The sequence below is a fragment of the Phocoena sinus genome, chromosome 11, assembly GCF_008692025.1.
Source record: "Phocoena sinus isolate mPhoSin1 chromosome 11, mPhoSin1.pri, whole genome shotgun sequence".
Classification (NCBI taxonomy): Eukaryota; Metazoa; Chordata; class Mammalia; order Artiodactyla; family Phocoenidae; genus Phocoena; species Phocoena sinus.
Genome location: NC_045773.1, coordinates 102161646 through 102187591, shown reverse-complemented (window position 1 = coordinate 102187591; position 25946 = coordinate 102161646). Strand labels below are relative to the sequence as shown.

General features: G+C 48.1%; 1 protein-coding gene across 7 annotated transcripts; it reads right to left on the bottom strand.

Annotated features, from left to right (window-relative positions):
* Nucleotides 1–181: 181 nt before the first annotated feature.
* On the bottom strand, nt 182–24012 carry SERPINB1 (serpin family B member 1). Of its 7 annotated transcripts, XM_032650028.1 has the most exons (9): nt 9765–9828; nt 9079–9250; nt 8812–8920; nt 8217–8391; nt 6417–6554; nt 5625–5742; nt 4141–4283; nt 3891–4058; nt 182–1772 (listed from the first exon to the last, which is right to left on the bottom strand). In XM_032650028.1, exons 2-9 carry the CDS (start codon nt 9095–9097, stop codon nt 1371–1373), a joined length of 1272 nt encoding a protein of 423 aa, XP_032505919.1. In that variant the 5' UTR covers nt 9098–9250; nt 9765–9828; the 3' UTR covers nt 182–1370. The 7 variants fall into 7 exon arrangements, with proteins under 7 accessions (XP_032505919.1, XP_032505923.1, XP_032505924.1 ...); XM_032650032.1 differs by lacking the exons at nt 8812–8920; nt 9079–9250; nt 9765–9828 and adding exons at nt 14893–15739; nt 23871–24012; XM_032650033.1 differs by lacking the exons at nt 8812–8920; nt 9079–9250 and adding an exon at nt 8695–8774 and having other exon boundaries at nt 9765–9911.
* Nucleotides 24013–25946: the final 1934 nt, after the last annotated feature.

The following is a 25946-nucleotide window of genomic DNA, read 5'->3' as shown; positions in this document are numbered from 1 at the left end:
GTAAGTATCTTAAGGAAAAAAGAAGGAAGAAATGCTTGCCAACATGAGATTTGCTGAAATTTTGTTTTGTGCTGTGGAGTCACTCCCTATCAGGACAGACGTGATTGTTGGTCAGGCCAAGAACCCCCTTTTGCAGTCTTGGCTTGTCTGAGATCAGGGAGAAACAAGAAGACGACTGAGGTCAGTCTGGTTTGCAGAATCTTAGGAAACTTTATTAACCAGGCCACCAGCTTTATGGGAGCACAGAGGTGCAGCATTTCACGCCCCCTTCCAAGGAGTGCATTAACAAAGGGTTATATTAATCAGAGTGCATCCTCACCCCATCTCCCACCACAGCGCTGCATAAAGCCGTCCCATTACCATAAAAACCTGTACCATACTATGGACGTCAAGAGCCTTTATCAGAAAACACGGCAGAAGCCGGTTAACAATGAGATCTCTGCGCCACCTCTTTGCTTAATAGTATCCCCTGCGACATTTTTCTTTTTGTCATTTCTTGGCATCTTTCATGGTGCGACACCTACTGCTTGATTCCTTGTACTCCCACACCAACTCACATCAGGGAGGAAAAGGGAGAACAGAAAAAAAGGAGGGGTTAGGTTATCACCAGGTGGCTGTTTGATAGTTTGAAACCTGGAGGGTGTAATGGGATACAAATCCTGCAGAACGCAGGCTCAGAGACATTTTGCCAAGGCAAGTCTGTCTTCATAACGCAGACCCTTAATTGCTGCGCTCTGCGGTATTCAACTGAATATCTGTTTTTTAAGCCTCCCTTCAACAATCAGGGTATCTCTATATTACGGCTTCCAAAGATCTATCTATAAAACAGATGACAGAGTGACCGTGTTCCCCCCGGCTCTCAGGAAAGTATAGCAACTTCATAGATTTCTACATTGTCAAGAATCTACACATCTGATTTTTTCTATCCTTTTTTAACTTGAAGCATTCAAAAGGAATCACTGGATATTTTTAGCATAAAAAAAGAAGAGAGCTTCCCTGGTGGCGCAGTGGTTGGGGGTCCGCCTGCCAATGCAAGGGACGCAGGTTGGTGCCCCGGTATGGGAAGATCCTACATACCGCAGAGCAGCTGGGCCCGTGAGCCAAGGCCGCTGAGCCTGCGCGTCCGGAGCCTGTGCTCCGCCACGGGAGAGGCCACAGCAGTGAGAGACCCGCGCACCGCAGAATAAAAAAAAAAGAAGAACAGATACCCATGCCAAGTTAATGGGTGTAACCAGACAACAGGACTGAGCTTACAAAGGAGATTAAAGATTCATTTTTGGATAGCAGTTATACTGGTAAAGATCTATGAAAATGGTCGCCACTGAAAGGGCAGGTAAAATGCTCCCAGCTTGACCTTGTATTTCTGGTCTCTATGGGGAGCAAAGTCTGCCGAGGAACAGGATGTTAGTGGAGGGATTGTGCCGAATGAAGAAGATGAATGGGTGGTCGGCGGTGAAATACTCCTCTGTCAACAGCATGCAGTAGCTGACGGCGACCGAGGTGGCAGCCGCGGCCTCTGTGCCCTCCTCGTTCACCTCCACGAAGGACTTGTGGACCACCTTCGATACAGAGAGGCCTCTGGCTCCTGATAGGCCGGACAGGTCAGCCTGGCTACTGAAGAGCTCCTGCACACCCAGGGAGGCCAGCAGAGCGCTGAGCTCGTAGCTCTCCTCCAGCTTAAACCGGGGCAACTGGACATTGACCTCAAGGAGGTCCAGATTCTCGGGTCTGGTCCACTCACGCAGCTTTTCCAAAGTCAGCTGTTGCTCAATCTGGATTCGGAATGGGCAAAAAGAAGAGATGAAATCATTTCATAGAAGGAAGTTAATGAAGCATTGTTTGAATGAACGGGCCCGTCATGTCAGCTGCTCCCTAGCTTCCTTCATGTTTTGTTCCAACACAGATTCCATCTGGAGGATTTCATTTCTTTCTGGCTATTGGAGATAATGAACAGAGCTGCGTTCCCAGCCACCAAGGGCCCATCCACCCAGGACTTACCAGGCCCCGCCACACTGGGTCACGGGTCATCCCGGCTAAAATTGCCCTAATTGCTCGAGTGATGCAAGAGGATATTTTAAAGCTTTCTTCCATTTATTTCATTCTGTTTATTCTGAACCCCAGTGATCACTGTTTATCTGGGAACCTCACACAGCTGAAGTTATCTCTGATAGATGTAGCTCATTGGTAAACAGAAATGGACCTAGTTCCTCATCTAAAATGGGATAACAGTAGCACACACCTGGAGCACTGTGGGTGCTGAATGAGTCACCCTATACAAGTGCTGTGGAAGGTCAGCCACTGTCATGCTATTATTACTGCTACCGCACTGGGACACGCACATTCCACTTTTCTACTGATGCTGCTAATTCCAGACGTTCTTTTCGATAATCAGGAACGGACAAATATGGAGATACAATTGAAAGAAGGAACACAGTGGTTTTCACTTATGCTCTAGAGCTGCAAATGGCTAATATTAAACGCCATCCAACAGCAAGTTTGGTCAGGGATGGGGGACGGGAAAAGCACACAACGGGCCAGAGACACTGAAGAAAAACCTCACTCTTCACAGTTTTGCCTCTTCCCGGCCCTGGCAAGAGATACCATTGCCTTTAAATTACAATAAGAGAAACCGCAGACAAAGTTCAGGTTAGGCAGTGGGCTTATCTCTCAGACTAACAGGTCACATGGATCTTTTCCTGTCATGTAGCAATTGGACATTTAATGCACAATCTACGTGAACTGGGGTGAGAATGACCAGATTTTACAGCACACGGCGAAACGATGATGGTCGAGGGTTTTTAATTTTAAAAAATTGTTTTAATGAAACAGTCCCCATTTATGGCACGTTCCTCTAAAGCTCATCTAAGGGAGTCTCCACGAGCTGCCACTGGCCAGCGTTACACTCGGTGTGTACCTTGATGTTCCCACCACGTTGTGCACCGATAGTAGCTGAACATTTAAATGTGGGGCTTCCATAAAAAGGAACGAAACTGAGTTATCTGTAATGAGGTGGATGGACCTAGAGTCTGTCATACAGAGTGAAGTAAGTCAGAGAGCGAAACACAAATACCGTATGCTAAGGCATATGTATGGAATCTAAAAAAGCGGTACTGATGAACCTCGGGGCAGGACAGGAATAAAGATGCAGACCTACTAGAGAACGGACTTGAGGATACAGGGAGGGGGAAGGGTAAGCTGGGATGAAGTGAGAGAGTGGCATTTGGCGGCGTGCCACATACGCTACCAAAGGTAAACTACATAGCTAGTGGGAAGCAGCCGCATAGCACAGGGAGATCAGCTCGGTGCTTTGTGACCACGTAGAGGGCTGGGATAGGGAGGGTGGAAGGGAGACACAAGAGGGAGGGGATATGGGGATATACGTATACGAACAGCTGGTTCACTTTGTTATACAGCAGCAACTAACACACCACTGTAAAGCAATTATACTACAATAAAGATGTTAAAAAACGTACAATAAAAAAATAAATAAAATTATATGCACAGGAAAAAAAAGTTCTCATCTCAAGAAAAAAAATTATAACTGTGTGGTGATGGATGTTAACTAGCCTATTATGGTAACCCTTTCACATTATATGCAGTTATAGAATCATTATGTTGTACTCCTGAAACTAACATAATGTTACATGTCATTATACCTCAATAATAAGTCTCTATAAACATAAATAAATAAAGGTGGAGCTTCGCACTGGTACACGCGGATGGGCTACTTTACAAAGGAGTGACGGGAAACTGGGAAGGAACACCAGGTCACCTCACTAAACAAAGAACAAGCACTTACGCCCGACACAGACACACACACACACACACACACACACACACACACACACACACACGGTCCGCGCATCACGCGCGGAGGTGGGGAGGCGCACCTTCCTCAGCCCCGTGGACTCGTCCTGGATGTCATCCGGCAGCAGGATGACCATGCTGAGATCCTCACCCTGGTAGGGCAGTTCCAGCACCCGGCACTTAAGGTCCTCGATGTAGCCAAGCCGAAACTTCTTCTTCTGATACATCATTTTCACTTGTTTTGTGTCTTTCTGAACAATTAAAACACAGATCACTAACGTTGTCAGCGTGGATTTAGAGCGCACAGTCATCTAGACGGTCACCTGCCCTCACCTTATTCAGTCTGAAAACTGCATCTTTTGTGGCCTCCATCATGAATTTCTCCTGCCAGTTTCCTTTGAAATAGATGGCATTCACCAGCACCAGCTTAGTCATCCTATCAACCACACCTAAGGCCAACAGCTCTGGAATTTTCCCTAAAAAGACAAAGTTAGCTTTTTAAAAATCCACCTATCAGAATTCCACATTTGAACTGACCTTTGATTAGCAATGAAATGCCACTCAAATGCTTCCTTCTATTTAATTTCCTTTAACATGGTACTAAGTTAGCCAAGCCTCCTGGGGTGCTTCTACTTTAAATAGACCAACTCGAGGGGCAGATCAGGGAGACACAATCTGCTCCCAAAGGGCCGATGCTTCAAAACAAGTCAATTGTTTAAAGGCTAAAACCAGGAAAACTCTTCCTTTCTGGAACGTGGGATAAGTAGTGGCCTCATTTTGTGACTGGCCATTCTTTTTCAGGAAAAGAACAATATCTTAACCAAAATGTTTTGTCACTAATAAATAACTCCCTTCTTCAACTCTTCCAAGTTAGATGCCTAACTGTCACAGGAAAGCTTTTAACAAATATCCAAAAGGTAGGACAGTTCCTCCCCTGAAACACAGGCCCCACTCATGATGTGGCATGGCCGTGACAGTCCCTGATGGAAGGAACACAGGTGTCCTGTGGGTGCCTCAACCGTTCCGTGACTACGACAGAAACACAAACCAGAAAAACAGCCTGAGGAGACTCAGCCCCACCTCCCGACCCTGGTTTCTTAGACAAGATGTTGGCAAAAAGTATTTATGACCACAGCAGCTTGTAAATATTGATTCACAAGAGTTTCATCTCTTTTAGTCTCCGTTCAATGTTAGTTTTCATTTTAAAATGTAGTTTGGGGAACTTATGGGTAGAAAACATTTAGCATGTTCAGTTAAGTCATGTTTACATTTCCACTTTGAGGAATTCCTACATTTGAAAGCTGTCTGGGGACATCCCCCCGTGCTGCAGTGGTTAAAATCCGCCTGCCAATGCAGGGGACTAAGGGTTCGAGCCCTGGTCCGGGAAGATCCCACATGCCACGGAGCAACTAAGCCCGTGCGCCACAACTACTGAGCCGGCGCACCTAGAGCCCGTGCTCTGCAACAAGAGAAGCCACCGCAATGAGAAGCCCACGCACCGCAACAAAGAGTAGCCCCCGCTCACCTCAACTGGAGAAAGCCTGCACGCAGCAACGAAGGCCCAACGCAGCCAAAAATAAATATATAAAATAAACAAATCTATTTAAAAAGGAAGGAAGGAAGGAAGGATGGGAGGAAGGAAGGAAAGAGAGAAAGAGAGAAAGAAAGAAGGCAAGCTGTCGGGCCCTGGGCAGTGCAAGGTGGACCCCAGGGTCAGGCGGAGGGGCTAGGGAAGGGGAGAGGGAGTCACCTGCAAGGGGCAGGCAGGGGGAGGAAAGGAAGCATCAGTGTGTACGACCAGGGCTGCCCTCGCTCACCTTCCGTCTGCCCTTTGACCCACTCGTTTATGGTCTTCCTTGCGTCTTCAGTGGCCTGCAGAAAATCCACACTGACCAGTTCAGCACCGTACATTTTCTGAGTTGAAGCTAAGAACTCCTGTTTAAGGGGGAAAAATAGGAAATGTGAGTAACTCCTACTCCATACAGAAATGGTTTTCTAAAATCCTTAAAAGCAACAGAAATTGTCCCAAAAGGCATATTTCATTGTAACAAAAAAAGTTCTAACCCTTCTACTTTTTTTACTATAGTGAAAAACACACAGCATTCCATTGACGACCTGAAGCACTTTTAAGTGTACAGTTCAGTAGTTTCAGTTTTGTATAAAATTTACCAATTCCTGGGGACTTCCCTGGCGCTCCCGTGGTTAAGACTCTGTGCTTCCACTGCAGGGGGCAGGGGTTCAATCCCTGGTCAGGGAACTAAGATCCCACATGCCACGCGGCACGGCCCAAATAAAATAAAACAAAATTTACCAATTCTTTTCTACCCCTTGACTAACATTTTCATAAACAAGGAAATACTAATTGTGCTTGAAAGTGAATTATGGAATTCACTCTTGCTTTAGCAAAACAGCCAGGGTCAATCTTTTCACTGTGGAGACTAGAAAATGAAATCACATCCATTTCCGGGAAAACTGTCTGTCGTGTTTTCATTCTGGATGATTTTGCTGAATGTTCATAAAACTTAAAGCTGGCTTCTGTGACTTGATTGTGCTGGAGAAGAGTCTGCATTGTCTAGTGAGTTTTGGAACATGAAGAGCAAAGTACTTACAGGGAGGAAATCATAGCTTTTCTCTCCATATAACCTGTTAGCAAGTTTCAGAATGTAGGGAGCTCCATGCTTGTTGATATCAGCATTCAAACTCTGAAATCCCGAATGAATCTCCTCAACCTCTTTGAAATAGAGAGCCTAAAAGAAAGAAAACATTATTTCTATAACCATTTCTTTTGAAATTATAAGCTGGTTCCTTGGCATCTGCTTCCGTCAAGTCAAATTAATATTACTAATTATTGATGATCCCCAGCCATCTTTATTTCTCATTTTCCATTGGAGAACAAGTAATAGAAACTCCTAAATGTATAGCTTGGTGAAACATAATAAGGACATTGGAAACTGTTTTTCCCATCACTTTTTTGGTATAATTAGAGTTCCACAAATAGGAGTGGTTAACAAGCTAAATATTTACACAAGTCTGCTTTTTTCCCCACAAATCGGAAGTGGTAAGTTCATAGTATATCTATACAAATATAATTTTACTGAAAGTTCTCAGAAATAAACAGTAAAGATAAGAAGCATCAGCTATGTAAGAACACAGAGATGGTACAGATTGAGAGGTTTTTATTTTTTTTCCTTGCAGTACTGGCATCAGTAACTCACTTACTTAAAAATAATTTCCTTAAACTTAACATGGGGCAAAGTTGAATTCCCATACATCAGTTACATCTAGAGTCCCTTTCTGGTTTTATGAGGCCTGGGCTGGTTCCTTGCTTTTAAGGCACAAGGAAGAACCGCCACCCTGTACGAAGGCCAGTTACTCACTGAGATATGGAATGTGCGTGGGGGTGCTGTGACAATCTCTTTACTGGAAACGGGGGTAAAACCTTAAGACTGTTCTTTACTGAGCTTATAAAGTTCCTGGAAAGCCTCAAAACACAAGCTCAGATTACCTTGCAGGGGATGGCTAACAATGACTAGTACCGGGCTTTTGTTTTAAAGTGGATTTTTAAAAGCTTTCCAACGCTTTTGTATCTGCAGTGATGAAAAAGGTTGGTTTTTCCTAAAGTACAGAAATAGAAGCTTTGCAGCTGGAACAGGCCCATAAACGTGAATCCGGGCTGGACCTTCCCTGGCTCTAAGTGCAGCGTAATCTCTGACCCGTGTGTTAGAAAGACCTTCACTTTCACCCTCTTTTCAAAAAGCCAGAGTTCCCCACTCAGCATAAAGCACGCCCCGCACACAGGTGCCCTCCACACCCACCAAGGACGGGCAGGACCCTCAGCATCCCCGCCCCCTCTCCCTGCAGGGCCCTACTGCTCACACGGGAACGGGGGTCACAGCCCACCAGGGCACACCTGGTGCCAGGCCCAGGGGTAGGAACACGGACTCACAGGCTCTCGTGTCCCCTTGACTTCTCGACTAGGTGTCATTATGCTCAAAAGAATCAAGACACAGCCGACATTATGTGAGTAGCTGAGCATCACAGGCAAAGCGGTCCTGGGCCGGGGAGGACCTGGCTTACAGGAAAGCCCTGCAGACTCCTTGCTGGAACGGAAGCAGCGCACGGCAGGGGGTTGTCGGCTTTCTTCCTGCTCCGTCCTCAGTCCCACAAAATACAGAGCCTGGCACATCGCAGGTGCTCAGTAAAGACTGGGTCACGAATGGCAGCCTGCATCCCAGTGGATTTTTCCTGGGGCTTTTTCTGAAAGTCTGACTTCATGAAGTATAATATAACACACAATGCTGAACACCGAAATACAGATTTCTACAAACGCGCTGCAGGGGCTCAAAGGCACAACTTTCTGGTACGGTCTGTGTGGAAGGCACCAGCTGGGAGAGCTAGTTTCTGCTCACCTTGGACATCTGCGCTGCGGTATTGCCCCTGGCCCCCAGAAAGACCATGGCCAGCGCTGATGAAATGCTGAAGGGGGAGATGAAGATGTTGCCGGCAGGATCGCTCTTGTTCAGGGCGCAGAACAGGTCCAAGGCGAAGCGGGTGTTTGCCGCGCTCAACTGCTCCATGGTGAGGCTGCAACACAGAGCAGAGCCCTGAGCTGCCCCCTGCCACACCAGCCAATCGGCAACGCCACTTCCCCATCTCCTCCTCAACTCACGCCAGCCACCCTGAAATACCCTGCAAGGAACTTGTACTTTCTCTCTCCCTCTCTGTCTCTCTCTGTCTCTCTCTCAAGCGGAAGGCAAGAACACTCCATGTGCACAACTGTGGGAGCTTGGGGCGACTGGCCAAGGATTCAGCAGTGACATGGGATCAGGACTCCGTGTCCTAAAGGGCCCTGGCCGTGCAGACAGGTGCATCTGGGCCCTTCCCTACCACACGTGGGAGCGCACACTTCCCACCCTCCGTTCAAGTCTCTGATTCGTTTGAGCCGTGAATCCACTGCCCACTTTTACCTGAAAAAGAATGTTTCTATTAGAAAATCATAGCTACCTGCTACTCATTAAAGCAAATTCCCGCAAAAGAGACAGAAGTATCGTCGTATTTGAGATTCCCTTGCTGGTGTTCAGAGAGGTCCCCAGTCTCACAGCTGGTGTAGGATCTGAGAGTGGGAAGCCAACACAGGCCCCGGGGTCAGGTAGGGCAGCCGGACAAGGAGAAGGTGACAAGTATCCCCTGTCACTCCCGCGGGCACGGAGGGGCTGCAGGGGAAGCACCTGGCCTTGCGCTCAGCTCAGCCAAGCACTCTCCCCACCTGACCTCGACTCTCAGCCCACATACGATCGAGGAAGAGGAACAGTCGTGCTGGCTGCCCAGCGTGTAAGTCCTAAGTTGAATTATTACTGTTGCTGATAAATAATCTCTAGGATCGCACTGGCCTCCCTTCCCTGCCTCCAGCCGCAGAAGGGAGAAGCCGCTCCGCCGGGGCTGCCTGGAAACCGTCACAGAGAGAGAAACATTCTGGACTCCGGCTTCTGCTTCCGCTTCCGCCTTCAGGCCCCAGGGAGCGACCTCCGTCCGCCGCAAGCCTCCCGGCCTAGCTCCTGGGACGCGGAGCTGGGGACCCCGGGTGGGGCGCAGGGCAGGTGGCGGTAACCACCGGACTCAGGGACCCCGCGAGGCGCACGGCGGGGCGGGGTGACCACCGGAGGCGGGGACCCCGCGGGGCGCACGGCGGGGCGGGGTGACCACCGGACGCGGGACCCCGAGGGGCGCACGGCAGGGCGGGGTGACCACCGGACGCGGGACCCCGAGGGGCGCACGGCGGGGCGGGGTGACCACCGGACGCGGGACCCCGAGGGGCGCACGGCGGGGCGGGGTGACCACCGGACGCGGGACCCCGAGGGGCGCACGGCGGGGCGGGGTGACCACCCGACGCGGGACCCCGAGGGGTGCTCGCGGATCGGAGCCTCTCCCGCCCGGCCCAGATCCCTGCCCGGCCTTACCCGCTGCTGGGCTGTCTGGGCGAGGTGCGAGCTCTGCGGAGAGCGCAGAGCGCGGCGCTTACAGACAGAAGGGAGTGTCCCCGGAAGGCGAGACGGCCCTGCCCCAGGATGATGCACTGCCTAGGAGTCGGGCTGCGGCTGGGCGGGGCACAGGGCAGGCCAGCGGGGCTCCATGCAGCGCGCTCCTGGGGCCTCAGCACCTCTCTGAGTTCCAGGCAAACTCAGCTCTCCATAAAGGACCTGATGGGCTATTTCCTACTAAGGTGTGAATGACTGAGATGACAAGGTGCCACCTCTTAGAGGGCAAACCAGCCTCTTTGGAATCTTATCCAAACACTCCAAACTCCGGGTTACTGGGGGCTGGGGGTGTGTGTGTGAGGAGGGGCCTCTAGGGTGAGATAAAACAGAATCAGTTCCAAACAGCATCCTTGATGTCTCTGTCCCTCAGGAAGCCATGAGTCCAGCCCCAAGACTCCCCTGGCAAGTGATGAGCCCAGCAGGCTGGGTTAACTCACATACCCGAGGCACACCATGAGAACGCCCATCCGTGCGAATAGAGTATTTCTCACCCATTATACTAAAATGTAAACTGACCAGTTTTTCCCCTATACGTAATGTTAAAGTAGAATGACTATCGTTGAAGAAGAAAAGCAGTAGCTGTTTCTCTGAGGTCTTTTCTCCCTGCCTTTAAATGCCTGCGTATGTAATGTCACCAAAATTGATAGTACTTGAGGGTATGTAATAATTCTGCATTCTTGAAACTTCTCCCGTGCTTTCCTGCAAATCTCAACATGAAAAGGGGACAAAGGAAAAATCCTATTTTTAAATTAGTATGGATAATACAGTGTAAATGGGTTTGTAGATCTTTTTGACTCTGAGAATTTGCTTATAACGGCCAGAGAAGACCCAGTAATGAAAGATAAAAATACTCTCTATAGATTTTTTAAACTATATCTTAATAACTAAGATTGTAGAGTGCTTTACAGCTGATTGGAATAAAGAAACTAACATTTATTGAAAGCCACTCATAGTTAAGTTGAGTGGTTTGATAAAACCGCTAACGTCTCCACCATGTCTCAGAGAGCTAGAGACCCCTCATCAGCTTCTAGCAAGAGGTCTGTGTGAGGAAGCCGAGAGAAAGAGGCTGCGCTGTAAAATTAAAATCCCAGACACGTAAACCAAGGAAACACGGGTTCTGAATTTTCTTTTCTTCTCCTGACATTTTGTATTTGTACTCACCTGGAGTTAGTAACCTGAGTCAAATATGAAATGAAACCACTTCCTAAGTCAATACATGTACTGCACAAGGTTCGGACAGAAGGGACTTTATACACCAATCATCCATCAATCCACGTGCTGTGCAAGGTCTTGGCAGAGTAACCACTCTGTGCGCTCTTGCGGCTTCAGAGTGTAAACGGCCCCTGACCGAGGTCACACAGAGATTCTCGGAAAGGCAGGATGGCACGGCCCGTGTGGGCAATGTTGGACGTATCTGCTCAGCTCGAAGGTGCGGTACCCTGGCTAGATCAGCGATTTCGTCCCCTGGGACAAGCCCAACAGAATGAATGCACGTGAGGGCGGGCGCCCAGAGACATGCGAGAGCATGTTCATCACAGCGGGATTTGAGTCAGGTCCAAGCAGAAGAATGGAGAAGTCACACAACAGAACAGCGTACAACAGCAGAAATGAACAAACCGAGGCAACGCACAGCAACTTGGCTGCATCTCCAAGCGCACCGTGAAAGGAAAACGCGCACGCAGCGGTGTGAGCTGTGTGCTTCTGGTTACACAGAGTTCAGAAGCGCAGAACCAGCCCGTGGGGTTAGAGGTCAGGAGAGAAGGGGACCCTTGGGAGGAAGGCGGATTGCGCGGACTACATTGTCCTTGATGCGTGGCATCTGGGGCCTTGATCCTGGAGAGGCTGTGGGCCCAGGGCCGGCGGGTTCCCAGAGATGGGGAACGACTCCGCTGCAAGCGCACCTTGACACACAAACCAAGCAGCTCAGTGCCCTCACTCTCAATTCTCCCCTTCATCAAAGTCCCACCGGCCCTAACCCACCCCAGCACCAGGCAGCTAGAGCCCACCCGCGCAGCCCGAGCCCACCAAAATGACCCAAACTATCCAGTCCAGTCCCAAGCTTACCTAGTGCACCTACCGTGTCTTGCCTGTCCCTTCCTGCAAGAGCCCAAATAAAGGCCCCAGTAAGGGCCCTACCACCTCTGCCCTCTCCTCCTCTGCTTGCTGGCCCACCTGGGTGCTTCCCAGGTCCCACGCAATGTGGCGTGTCATCGTGTGCCTCCTGTCGCTGGAGATCTGTGCCTATAAACCTCCTTCATGACACTCACGTCCATGTCAGCTGCCTTGGGAGGCCGGATTAGAGCAAATCCCCAGTTCATTTTTTTTTTGTTTGTTTGTTTGTTTTTTGCGGTACGCGGGCCTCTCACTGCTGTGGCCTCTCCCGTTGCGGAGCACAGGCTCCGGACGCGCAGGCTCAGCGGCCATGGCTCACGGGCCCAGCCGCTCCGCGGCATGTGGGATCCTCCTGGACCAGGGCACGAACCCGCGTTCCCTGTATCGGCAGGCGGACTCCCAACCACTGCGCCACCAGGGAAGACCCCCCAGTTCATTTTTAACACAAGGTTGTGAGTGGGAGGGGCTTGGGCAGAGGAGGGCTTCTGGGATGCTGCCTACCTGCCATGTCTTGACGGGTGGTTACGCAGGGGTATGGATTTGGGGATAATGCACTGAGTTGTACACATAGCTTGTGTGCTTTGCTGCATGCGTGTTAAACTTTAACAGAAATCAGTACAAAGTAGCAAGAAAACACACTGAACATCGGTAATCATTTCCTGTCTTTCCCCTCCCACCCCTGCCCTCCGACCAGGATTAGTCAGCTTGAAGCTGGTCGGGGTCCTCTGCCACCCAGCATCTCCACTCCCCTAACTGTGCTGGGTGTGCCCAAGGGACTCAGAGGAACTAGTGAGCCCCTGCCCTTCCTGTTCTCCCACACCCAGCCACACTCAAATCCCCAAGTCCAGGTAAGAAGCGTCCTGTCTACTCTCTCATGTGGGGACACGTCAGTCCTTGGTTCAAGGCGCCAATGACAAAGGTGGTACCGTATGAATTTTTCAAAGATCCACAGCTATAGGTTCGTAAAATCCACGGGAAGGAGAAAATGCCAGACAGGCACCAAGGGATGTTTGAGAACTAACCGTCCTTCTGCTACTGACCTCAAGGTTAATTGTATTGTGGTTAGGGAACATGACCTCTATATTACTTCAAAGGTGAGAAGTGTTTTGACACTTGCTTAATGACCCAGTATATGGTCAATTTGTGTAAATACCCCTTGTATTCAGATACATCCTAAATCCATTACGGGCAGTGTTCTCTATATGACCATTGGCATGAGTGCGCTAATCACTTTATCCAACTCCGTACTTAGATTCACTACTCATGTTTAGCAAGATAATGACTAAATACCAGTATTTCTAGCAACAAACAGAAAATGAAATTAAAAGAAAAATACCACTTAAAATAACATCAAAAGAAACAAGTACCTGGAAATATAGCTAATAAAATATATGCAAAACCTCTATACAAAAAAAAAATTAACATTATTAACAGAAATTTTTAAAAATCTAAAGGAATGAATATATCACGTTCATTGAGTGGAACTCAATATTGTAATGATAATCGTTTTTCTCTGATTTTTTAAATCAATCCCAATCCCAATAAATATTCCAAAGAAAGGGTGTGCGTTTGTGTGTGTGTATGCACTTGCGTGTGTGTGAAGCTAGGCAGGCTGAAACAGATCTTTACAGGTACTGACATTTGACGTATGACAGGTGAGAGGGCATCAGTGGGTAGATGATAGAATACTTTAAAAACGTAGCAGCAATTGAATATATGCAAAAAAAATTAAAGAAAGAAAGATGAGGAGAGAGAGAGAAGGAAGGTGGGAGGGAGGGAGGGAGGGAAGGCGGGAGGGAGGGAGGAAAGAAAGAGAGAGGAGGAAAGAGAGAGAGAGAAAGAAAGAAACAAAGAAAGAAACAAAGAAAGAAAAAGAAAGGAAGGAAGGAAGAAAGAAAGAGGGAAAGAAAGAAAGGAAGGAAAATATTCCTTACCTCACACTATACCGAAAAATCAATGCCAAGGGTATTTAAGATCTATGAAAGCAATATGAAAAATAAAATGAAATAAATTTTAGAAGAAAATGTAGGAGAATTTTCCATGAGTTTGGGGTAGGGAAGAAGTTTTTAAAGAAGAAAAAGAAAGCATTTACTATAAAGGGAGTAATTAATAAATCTACTACTTTAAAAATAATAATTTCTCTTTATTACCAAGACAACATTAAGACAGTTAAAAAGACAAGCCACACAACCGAAAGAGAACTGAAAGGCATACAATGGAAAGACGGTTTTCGTGTTTGTGTATAACTTTTACAAAGCACATGAAAAACATACTAAAATAAACCCAAGCAAACAATTTGAATAAACACTTTAAAAGAGGAAATCGAAATGGCTTATAAATGTATAAAAAGGCGTTAAATACAAACTTACAAGCTTAAAACATAATGAGATCTCTTCCACTCACATTGCCAAAAACTTTTAAAATTCTGCAATTCAAAGTGTTGCCAAGAATGTAGATCCACTGGGCTTCTCTCACTCCTGGGGGGATTATAAACTGGGAAAACTACTTTGCAAAATAGTTTGGCGATCATTATTCAAGTTCAGTTATTTAAGAATGTTGACCCAGCAACCTTCTCCTAGAGAAATGTATTCACATTTTACCTCCTGACATTTATAGGAATGCTGGAGGCACCTTTCTCGGTGAGCCCCAAAAATCAGCGACAGCAGAATGGAAACATAAATCGTGATATATCCACCCAATGGAATACTATATAGTAACAAACATGGACACATTGTTGCTGCATTCACAACAGGGATGAAGCTCCAAAACATACGTTGAGCAAGAGAAGCCGGATTCAGAAGACGACGTTGCAACATTATTTCATTTATGGAAATCTCAAAATCAGCCTGAAGCAAACTGTACTGCTGAGGATTATAGCAGAAGGGTAAAACCACAGAGAAAAGCAAGGAAATTTTCCCCAAGTTAGAAGAGTTGTTACCTGTGGGGAGACAAGAGGAAGGGGCTGTGACCAGGGGGAGTCACATGGAGCAGAGGCAGCTTCCTGTGCACGGCAGACTTGCTTTCTTGACCTGGGTCACTTGGTGCATGCTTTATAATTAACTGTTCAATTAACCTTATGATCTGTGCATCATATTTCACAATAAAGCAAAAGAAGTAATGTCAAGTCATCTGCCAGATTAGCATAGCTCAAAATGCCTGGTAAGTTGTTGTAATTATAGTTGCAAAGTCAAGTTGACAAGTCCTTGAGGAGGCTCCTAGTGCAGGAACTGTGGGCACACGTACATCCCAAGGACGGGAGGGAGCGAGGAGCCTCTATTGCCCGGGTCCAGCTCGATGGTCAACCAGTGGTCACGTCCTCTCCACGACCTCCTGTGACATACATGGGGCTGGTCCCCAGCCGGAATGCTGTGTGGCAGATGCAGCCCTGACAACAGCGTGCGGGAATTGGGGCGAAGGCTGGTCCTTAAGGGGCTTGGCCAGCCCTGGCAGGGTGGCCTGAAGACGTGAGGACAGACCCTGTCTCCTGAGTGTCCCCCAGGGTTGGGAGTGCTGTGCAGTAGTAGCTGGAATTTTACAGTCCTCTTGATTTTGTTCACAAGTTTCTAGTCGGATAAAACAGGTTACAGGGGAGACAAGCTTGCCACGCACTTGTTGCATTCAGTGATGGTACAAACTCATGAATTTATAAGAGGATGAAGACCTAGACTCGTCTTGAAGAACTGCCAGCCTTGAGTCCGGGTCGTCTGAAACACCAGGTCACCATGTGAAAAGCTGAGCACCCCCGGCTGTGCTCCCCAGAGCAAAATAGACTTCTAGAAAAGGAACTGGAAAAAAAAAATCAGATGCTCAAAACAAGGTGAATTAACGATAGAAGGTGCTATAAGGACATAGTCGTTGAAGGTGAATCTGATTCTAAATAGGACACACGTGTGAGTGAGCACACCCACCCCGTCCCTCGTCAGCGGACCAGTCTTGGGCCACAAGGAGAGCGTCACCCCGTGAATACACAGCGTGCACCCCTTTCTTCCAACCTGAAGTCCTAGAGGCACCACCTCTTCACCCCCTCCCCTCAGGGGAATGTGTGGATGCCACCAACACTGCTTCCCTCCAAGTCCTCCTGGCCGGCTCGCCCTACAAGCATAAGCGGAGTGTCGGTCCTCTAAGGGGTTTCCTCATGACCGAATTATTCGTCCTGCTCCCACAGCCTGAAAGTGGACGTGAGCTCCTCTCAGACTTGTCCCCACCTTCTAATTGCTGATTATTGGACATCCAGAACATCCACAAAAATCTTGATTTTTTTTCCCTCTCTTCAAAAGTAATTTTGAATTCGCCTGTTTTCCGATTCAGTTTAAGAAATTAAATAAGTGAATTATTATACTTTTGATCAACTTGAAGCTTGGTGGCGTTGAGGTCTCACAGTGGTGTTTTGTAAATATGTTAAATGGGATTATTATGAGCACATTATCTCCATGTTGGAGTGCCCTCTAGATAACAAGCTATTTTATTTTAGATATTCAATCTCTAAACATAAACAAAATTTATAATAGTCCATGAGCATGGAAACATTTTAAACTTAAAAAGTAATTTTTGTATACCAAGTGCTGTATTTACTATAGTTAAAAGAGAAATGTGGGCGCTTCCCTGGTGGTGCAGTGGTTAATAATCCGCCTGCCAACGCAGGAGACACAGGTTCGAGTCCTGGTCTGGGGAGATCCCACATGCCGCGGAGCAACTAAGCCCATGGACCACAACTACTGAGCCCACGCGCCTAGAGCCCGTGCTCCGCAACAAGGGAAGCCACCGCAATGAGAAGCCAGCGCACCTACCTTGATCCCCACAGGATTGGAAGGGACACCATTCAGCCCGTAACAGGATCCCAATGTCTCAAGACAGTTCCTGCACAGGTAGGCAACCCTTGTCTTGCTAACTTAAAAAGCCTTTCCCTAGTATACTTTTTATCAAACTGCTTGAACTGCTTTCCTTTGAAGTATATAGCATTACTGAGGACCCGTTTTGTCAATAAATCAACTGACTTGGCAGGCAATACCTCTACATTTTGTCTTTTTTTTAAAAAAGAAAGAGAATAGGTCTAAGTAATATTAAACCGCACATGCTGGGATAATACACAGAGGAACACACCATGAGCTGAGGGCCACCTTCTCAAACTGTGTCACGGTCAGTATACCTGGAAGCCAAATTAACATAAGTTTGCTGCTGCCATGAAACCCTGATCCCTGCATTTTCACAGGGTGTTTGAAAGTATTAACAAGTTGGAGTTCGGGCCGTTGTCTCTGCAAGAGGCAAATTGTAATCCTTTTAAAAAGAAGTTAGGGATGAACAGGAGAACCATATTAAATAGTTCATAAAATAAAGAAATGTCTATAATAAACGGGAAGGTTGGGTACGGTGAGGTAGTCCCTGCACCTGGCTTTAGGAAGAAAGCTTTTCGGGACAGAATGATGAGAATTGTGCCATGGCAGGTGTAGAGGAATACAGCGGGATTGGGAGGAAAAGGCACTCGTGTGGGACTGGGGTGGCAGTGAGGACCCTCGTGGAAACAGGGTGTCTGGGCTTAGACTCCGGAGACCTCACCGGGACCTATCCTGTCCTAGGCATTGCCCTCAAGGCTAGAGATGCATAGAGGTAGTTAATCCTCCCTACAGGACCCGTGGGAAGAGGGTCCTACCTTGATCCCCACAGGACATAGAGTAAGGAGACTTCTCACAGCCCCTACGGAAGGAGTGTTAGAAGCAGGAGTCATTCCCACTCGTAATGTCACATCATACTGGCGCAAGTTTCTTTTATTCTTTTCATTTTTACATCCCCAGCATCTGGGCCAAAGTCAACATTCAAAGTGTTCGTTAAATTACGCTTTAAAAAAAGGAGGGATTGGGCTTCCCTGGTGGCGCAGTGGTTGAGAGTCCGCCTGCCGATGCAGGGGACACGGGTTCGTGCCCTGGTCCGGGAAGATCCCACATGCCAGGGAGCGGCTGGGCCCGTGAGCCATGGCCGCTGAGCCTGCACGTCCGGAGCCTGTGCTCCGCAACGGGAGAGGCCACAGCAGTGAGAGACCCGCGTACAGCAAAAAAAAAAAAGGAGGGTTTAGCAAATATACACTACTGTATAAAAAATAGATAAATAACAATGTACTAGTGTACACAGGGAAGCGTCCTGTTGGAACCTATTATGAAAAAGAATATATCTATGTATAACTGAATCACCTTGCTGTACACCAGAAACTAACACAACATTGTAAATCAGCTGTAACTCAATTTAAAAAAAAAAAGAAAGAGAAAACTGCCTCAAGCACGAGGCAGTGTTCGGCTTCTAGGCGCGTGTTACTGCACAATGGGGCGCGTCACTGCTCGGCTGGTAAGTGCAGAGAGAACCGAACGCAAATGCATTTGCTGATGATTGTTGCTGTAACGCTTTTTTTTTCTTTTTTGTCTCCCAGAATAATTAAAAATAGAGCGCTTTCCCTTATGTAACGATCTCACCAATTTGTGCGTGGCAGAAATGTCCACAGAAATCGTAAGAACAACAAAAGAATTAAATCTCTCCCTGCAGCCCTTTCTGCCTCCCAGGCATGTACGTGTTATGTGGACGCCTCCGGCTCGTCTGGATCAAATATCTGGCAAAACCCTTTTATTTATTTATTTATGGTTGCGTTGGGTCTTCATTGCTGTGCACAGGCTTTCTCTAGTTGCGGGGAGCCGGGGCTACTCTTCCTTGCCGTGCGAGGGCTTCTCCTTGAGGTGGCTTCTCTTGTTGTGGAGCGTGGGCTCTAGGTGCAAGGGCTTCACTAGTTGTGGCGCGTGGGCTCAGTAGTTGTGGCTCGTGGGCTCTATAGCGCAGACTCAGTAGTTGTGGCGTACGGGCTTAGTTGCTCCGCAGCATGTGGGATCTTCCCGGACCAGGACTCGTCCCCTGCACTGGCAGGCAGATTCTCAACCACTGCGCCACCAGGGAAGTCCCCAGAATTGTATTTTCTTAGTTAAAAATTTAAACAAATGGACATATAGAGAGTAAAACAATGTAAGTTTTCCTCCGATACTCCCTACTCCAATCTATCCCAGAGATAACCACTGTGCAGTAAAGATGTAGCCCCTTAAACTTTTTCTTATGGATTCACATATATAAATTCACATGTACACATACAGGGTTTTGTTCACAAAAATGACATCATACTATACACATTATATTGCAAAATACATTTTTCACTTAATTGGTTTTCATGATCTTTTTCAGGAACTGCATACACATACAGGGAAGAGCCAACTCTGACTACATGTTGGATCTGTTTCTTTTACTTTAACCTTTGCTTCCCGTTGCTTTTTTTCACCAAAAGGATACTGTCTATACGTAATGGCCTGCCTCGGGGAACCCTGCCCCTCTGCCTGAATGTTAAACCAAAGTGGTTCAAAGGACCCTGAAACACCCCAAAGAGAGATATTAACTAATTAGGTTCACTTGGTATGTTGAATTACATGGGAAGTGTTGTCAGATAAGTAATAAATCTTCTTGTTATATTGTATGGCAAATGGTAGAGGTATTCTAGGGATTATATGGAGTTCCTAAAATTTGATATGTCCTGGTAAAATGTTATCAGTCATAATTCTAGCTATTGTCTGAGAAGTGTCGCATGTCACAGCAGTAACCAAGTTACTTTGTCAGTTGCATTGTAATCAGATTTAAACGTGCTTCTTAAGTCTTTCCTCATTATAGACAGTTATGGTTTCACTCTGATGCCTTTGCAAAAATGTTTCCTCTTCAAGAAGTTTTATAGAAGGGACCTTTGGGTAAATATAAGTTTCTGGCTTTCAGACAATAATGCTGAACTGGGTAAGAAATTGAAGAATTCTAATGGAAAAACTGATGGCTTCTTAAAGCTGTTTTTAAAAAAGGATTAGTTACATAGGACTGAGTAAACTGGTGAATATGGTTATAATTTTTATAGTTTCTATCTGAAAAATGACTGGTTTCAATCTGTTTTCCAGGTGTAAGGAGAACCTTCCCCTTAAACTAATTATAACTTAGAGCAATTTGGTAAATTATACCTTCATAAGCAGAATTGCAACATTTATCTTTTTCTCTCTACTTGGTCGATCCTGCCTGTAGCATATGCTTGTCTCAAAGATTAAGCCATGCATGTTTAAGTACACACGCCCAGTGCAGTGAAACTGCGGTACCTGCGGCGGCGTGCGGGGAGCTACCCTTCCCCTGCCTCTAGGAATCCTGCCCCTCCGCCTGAATGTTAAACCAAAGTGCCTTTGTTCAGGGAAACATCCGGCCCCTGTCCACTTGTGAATGGCTGCGAGAAAGAAGAAATTAACACATCCCCTCCCCGAGGCTGGCCATTCCAGGGGATATTTGCAAAACTTATGGCCTTTTTACTTTACTTCCTCATCTCCTCCCCCTCTCTGTGCTATAAAAGGAACTGGCATCCAGACCGCATAGGACGGTTCTTTGGAGACACTCATCCGAGTAAGGTCTTATTCCTTTGCTTCAACACCTCATCTTGCTGTTTGCTGTGCGGCGAGCTGAGCGAGCTTGTCTCGGTGACATATAGACCAATCACATTTTTTTTTTAATTTCCTGCATCATATTCCATCATATAAATGAATTACATTCTTCTCCAATGGAGAAAAAAATTAAAATTGGATTAATTCCATTTCATTGTCTTCCCTTTCCTCTCCTACCCTTCCTCCTTCCCCTTCTTTCTTCCTTTCTTTTTCTTTCCTTTTTTGCTATTAAAAAATGTTAACTGTATACTTAGAAATGATTAAGATAATAAATTTTATATTATGTGTGTTTTTACCACAATTAAAAATAATAATTTAAAACCCCTGTAGATCTGAATTTTTTAAATAATGCTGAAGAAAAAAACCTGGAACGTATCTGAGCATGTGTGCAAATGCTTCTGTACAACAGATAATCTAAAAGTGAGAGTGCTGGCCCCAAGGGAACATTCATCTGAAATTGAAAGACTTCCAAAAAGTCTTGTTAACTTCCCTCCAAAAAGCCGAATTTATACCACACTTCTTCATAGTCTGACGGGCACTGGGAATTACCAAGCTCTAAATTATAACAAAGGGCAGCACAAGGAGTCTTATGGTGATTGCACACTCTGTCTCAGAATTTCTGGATAGTGCAAAAAAGACCAAGACAAAACAAAACAAAAAACAAATTCTAAAAACAGGAACCAGGAGTGTAAGGAGAAGGATGTGCTCCCTCTTAAGGTCATTTGCCTCTTGTATAACCACAGAGCAGAAAACCCAAGAGAATGTATTGAAAACTCTTAAATGACTAAGAGTTCACCAATTTGGCCATATATACAATAAATGCTGTGATATAATAACAAATATGTATTGGTCTCTGCCCCCAGATCCTGACACAGAGCTCCTAAATCCCTTGGCACTTCCTGGTGACAGGAGCATCACTTGTGCTAAGGAGGCCAATCCTGGTGGCTCCTGGATGGCTGCAGGGTGGGGCTGCTCTCCAGAAAGGCCCAACCATGATGAGACGCTCGAACTTTCAGCCCCATCCCCCAGGCTCCAGGGAGGGGAGGGGGGCTACAAATTAATAATCGATCATGCTCCATGAAAATTCCTAAGTGAGGGCTTCTGAGAGCTCCCAGGATGCTGAACACGTGGAGGACCAGCCTGGTCTGTGCATTGAGTTACCCAACAACAACTCTGGAATTTTACCTTCAGGGAAAAGTAGAGAATACAAAGCATGATGAATAAACCATGATAAGGCTTATTGGAACATCCTTGATGATTAGTCTAGAACCAAACATTCTTTTTTCAAATTTGCTGAGTTTGGATTGGTATATAGAGAAATCACACACGCGGGTGGTATTTATTATCACTGGTACATCGGGACGTCTGCAAAGTCAGTGATGTGAACCACTTCCCCGTCACTCAAGGAAAACTCTGCTCCAGGTGGGAGAACAAGACAAACAGGAAATGAGGGATGGGCTGGAGAGACTACGTCATCTCATGTGGTCAAATGCCCCAAAGCTACGTCCAGAGCAAACATTCCACGACTGCCCGTGGACACGGCACAGGCAGCCACAACGAATGGCTCGAAGGGGAAATCACCAGCCATGGACAGCGTGAGTGCATTGATGAACTTCTGGAAGCCTCCAGAAAAGATGCTGGGTCTGGAGCCAGAGAGCGAAGAGGAAGGAGGCTACCTCAATAAACCCTGAATGCTGTTGACCTAACACATGGCAATTTTAGAATTGTACTTTTTTTTTCATTTTAAAGCTCAAAAATATTTTATGGAGGAAGATCCACTTATTGTTGCTCTCCATCCAAAAAATAAGTCCAATATTAAGGTAATTAGCAAAGTGTGGTGCTAGCAGCAGGTCAAGCCAGCTTGAGAGCCTTGGGAAAATCAACAGAAATCACTCACAGGTGCACTAGCGCACGCGCGCGCACACGGCTCCTAGGAGCAGTAAAGTCCAATCCTTTCCCATCTGAAGAGGAGGACAGGGTCAGGGAGGAGGAAGGGGAGGAAACCCCAGATGAAAAACTGGTAGGTACTCTGCCTGGTCCCCACACACCACGTCTATTCTTTTGCGGTACGCGGCCCTCTCACTGTTGTGGCCTCTCCCGTTGCGGAGCACAGGCTCCGGACGCGCAGGCTCAGCGGCCATGGTTCACGGGCCAACCGCTCCACAGCACGTGTGAACCTCCCGGACCGGGGCACGAACCCGCTTCCCCGCATCGGCAGGCGGGCTCTCAACCACTGCGCCACCAGGGAAGCCCACCACGTCTCTTCTTGCAGACGTGAAGACTCCTCGTGAGATTTTCAGTTGTGACTCAGGCCATGGTCTCCCCATTTGCCAGCTGATACTTGAAAAATGTATGAGATGCCGAATTGTATCCAGACAGGCTGGAAACGGGTATAAAATGGGCTGTGAGGCAAACAACTTTCACCTACAGTGGCTGCTCAGTCTGGGGACGGCCCTCGGCTCCCTATGACCAACCATTATCCCATAACCCATAACCCAGCTCAGAGCGCCTGCCCTTCCTGTTCTCCAGACCTCAGGTGACTCTTGTACACTGGAAATGGGACCGAGACAATGTGCATTGTTTTGTTCTGTTTTTTTTGTTTTTGGCTCAGAAACACGGATTTGGAAGCTTCACTCATTCCTCCCACCCAAAGCCTCCAGAGTAGGCTGAGCATGACAGGGGAAACGAGTGCCTGGGGGACATCGGAGTGGAAAGGCAAGGAGGAAGGGGGGGGTCCAGGAGAGGACAGTCGGGGTGATGGGGTACAGCCAGCGAGAACGGGGAGGCTGTGTCTGTGAAGCAGGGAGGTCGGCGGTGTTCGCGCTGGTGGGCAGGTCGTCTGAAACTGGGGGCACATCTGAAACTGAACGAGGCACGGCCATCGTCCCCCAGCCCACATTTCTCCGGCCCACCTTGGAAATGAGACCCTCTCTCACCCAACCAATGGCCTCAGGCCCCCTTCATCCATCACACGCGTCACCAAGCCTTGCCTGCTGCCTCCGCGCCGCCGGTTGAGAGCCTCAGGACAGAACGGGTCCCCCACCTCTCCCCACATACACTCTGCGCAGAGGAAGGCGTCGTCCTGGCCCTCCACGCAGCTCTTAGCCCGCCCACGGCCCCTGGGATCAGCTCAAACAGCACTTGCCCTAAACGACCCAGCCTCCTGCCCCGGCCTCCGGAACCCCTGCAGCCCCTCCAAGCCACGTGTGAGCCTCCGAAAGCACTGTTTGCCCGACTCCGGTTAACGGCGCTCACCCTTCCCTCTCCACGCAAGCATCACGGCCTCAGGCGGCGTCTGAGTCCCCACCCTGCGCGACTCTCCCAGACCCTGAGCCCCGGACGCGCGCCCCGGCCCGAGCCGCACAGCCAGCGCTCCGGTAAACAGGCCGCCCCGCGCTCTGCGGGAGGGGCGCCCACGCGCGCGCGGGCCCACCTGCCTCCTCTGCTCCGCGGGACCCCGACCGCCCGAGGCGCAGACCCCGCCGCTGCAGCGCCCAGTGCCGCCCACCGCCCAGTGCCGCCCACCGCCCAGGACTTCCCGGCTCCGCGGGCGGGGCGGGGCGGGGCGCGGCCCGGGGGAACTGGCGCCGCGGGCGGCCGCGCCCCCGCACCGCCCGCACCGCGCCCCGCACCGCCCCGCCCAGCCCCGCCCAGCCCCGCCCAGCCCGCACCGCGCCCCGCCCAGCCCCGCACCGCCGGGACGCACGGTTCTGCCGGGACCCCGACCGCTGGGGCGGGGACGGGGACTGCGGCAGAGGCAGGCGAGGTTCTGAAAGGGAAAGCGCGGCTGCCGGTGGCTCTGTGTCCAGTGAGAAGGGAAACCAGGGGCGCGTGCGGAGGGGCGAAGAGGACCCGGACCCCTGGGTTCTTACACTTGCACGAAGCGGACACAGGTGCAGAGGCGCGCTTCTGCTGTAGGTGCGGAGGGCCTGGGGCTCTTTGTAGCGGGGCCGATTCAGCCAGGACGGAGGACTCCTCCAGGGTCCGCCGCTCATCAGCGGACCCGAGCCCACTTGCAGAGGCCAGCGCCCCTGGGGTCCGAGCCCTTGCCCACCGCCGGGCTTGGGCTGTGGTGCTGGCTTGTAAGCCGAGAGGCAGAACAGATACGGAGTCAGAGGGGCTCGGCCGGGGCCTCCGAGGGGGGCAGGCTTCCAGCGGGTCTCAGTGGTTCAGGGTCATCAGGGCCCACACTCCTCCCATGCCTCCTGTGTCAGCTTCACCCCAGGCCGGCGGCCAGAGGCCCCAGCCACCAGAAGCATGTTGACAGGATGATATCTATCTTTCTTTCTTTTTCTTTCTTTTCTTTCTTCCTTCCTTTCTTTCTTTCTTTCTTTCTTTCTTTCTTTCTTTCTTTCTTCTTTTTCTTTCCTTTCTTTCCTTTCTTTCTTTCTTTCTTTCTTTCTTTCTTTCTTTCTTTCTTTCTTTCTGTTAAAAGTGAAATTTATTACAATACAGTAAGTACAAGTGTTATTTAAAAAGCTGGTGAAAATTATCAAGTGTCTACGTAATTTTTCTAATATAAATATTGGAAATAACAACTTGAACAGTTCTATACGTATGTAGTACATTGAAAACATAAAATCATACACAAGGCTAAAATATCGCTTTGCATATTTTCCTTTTAGATATCACTCCTGTCTTCTGATTCCAGCATCATTCCAGAATATGAAGGGGTTACAAACTTCAGGGTTTCAGTGTTTTGAATGTCTGTCAGTTATCACACATTAACAGTGCTTTAAAATCATTGCTTATGTTCTAATTACGTGGTTCTAGTTCCCGCCTTTCCCTTTCTCCATCTCCATAAGGTCTTGGACAAAAAGTTGAGCTAGAAAACCTGTGATTACAGGACCCAGCATGACATGAATTCTCAATGATTCATTTAAAAGTGGCATAAAGTGTTATATATTTTAAAAGTCCTACAGGACATGAAAGACAATAAGTACATCACATGTAAATAAGATTAAGCAGCTCACCCTCTGCTTACTTACTTGGCTCCGTGTCTCTACGGAAAGGAGAAGCCGAGCCGTGAAGAAGATGGGGCAAATCAGAACGGCTGGGAGTGTGTGTGTTTTGGGGGGGCTGGTGAGCAGCATAGGGAAGGAACTGGGGAGAAATGTCAGATTATGAAGGGAAATTAAACAGCATTACTCATCCATTCTTACCCATCCTGCTAAAGCAGGGGCCGGTTCCAGCCCAGCCCCCCTCCCATGCCTCCCAGTGGGGGACCTGTCCCCCCAGCACTGTAAAGGCAGCCACTGCCTTTCAGACAATATGAAGCCATAGCTGTTCCCTACTGAGAACACTTCACAAATTTGAGGAACAGCCCATAAAGTATAGGTGTGGACATTTCACAAATTCCAAGGACAGTCTGAAGCAGGCCTCAACGCGAGGGGCAGGGGAAACAGTTTTAACTGAGAGGCTCAGGGCTTCAACCAAGGGGAAGACAATGCTTCTTCCTTCATGACAGCGCTTCCCAGACTTTGATATGCCTGTGATTCACTTGGCGTCT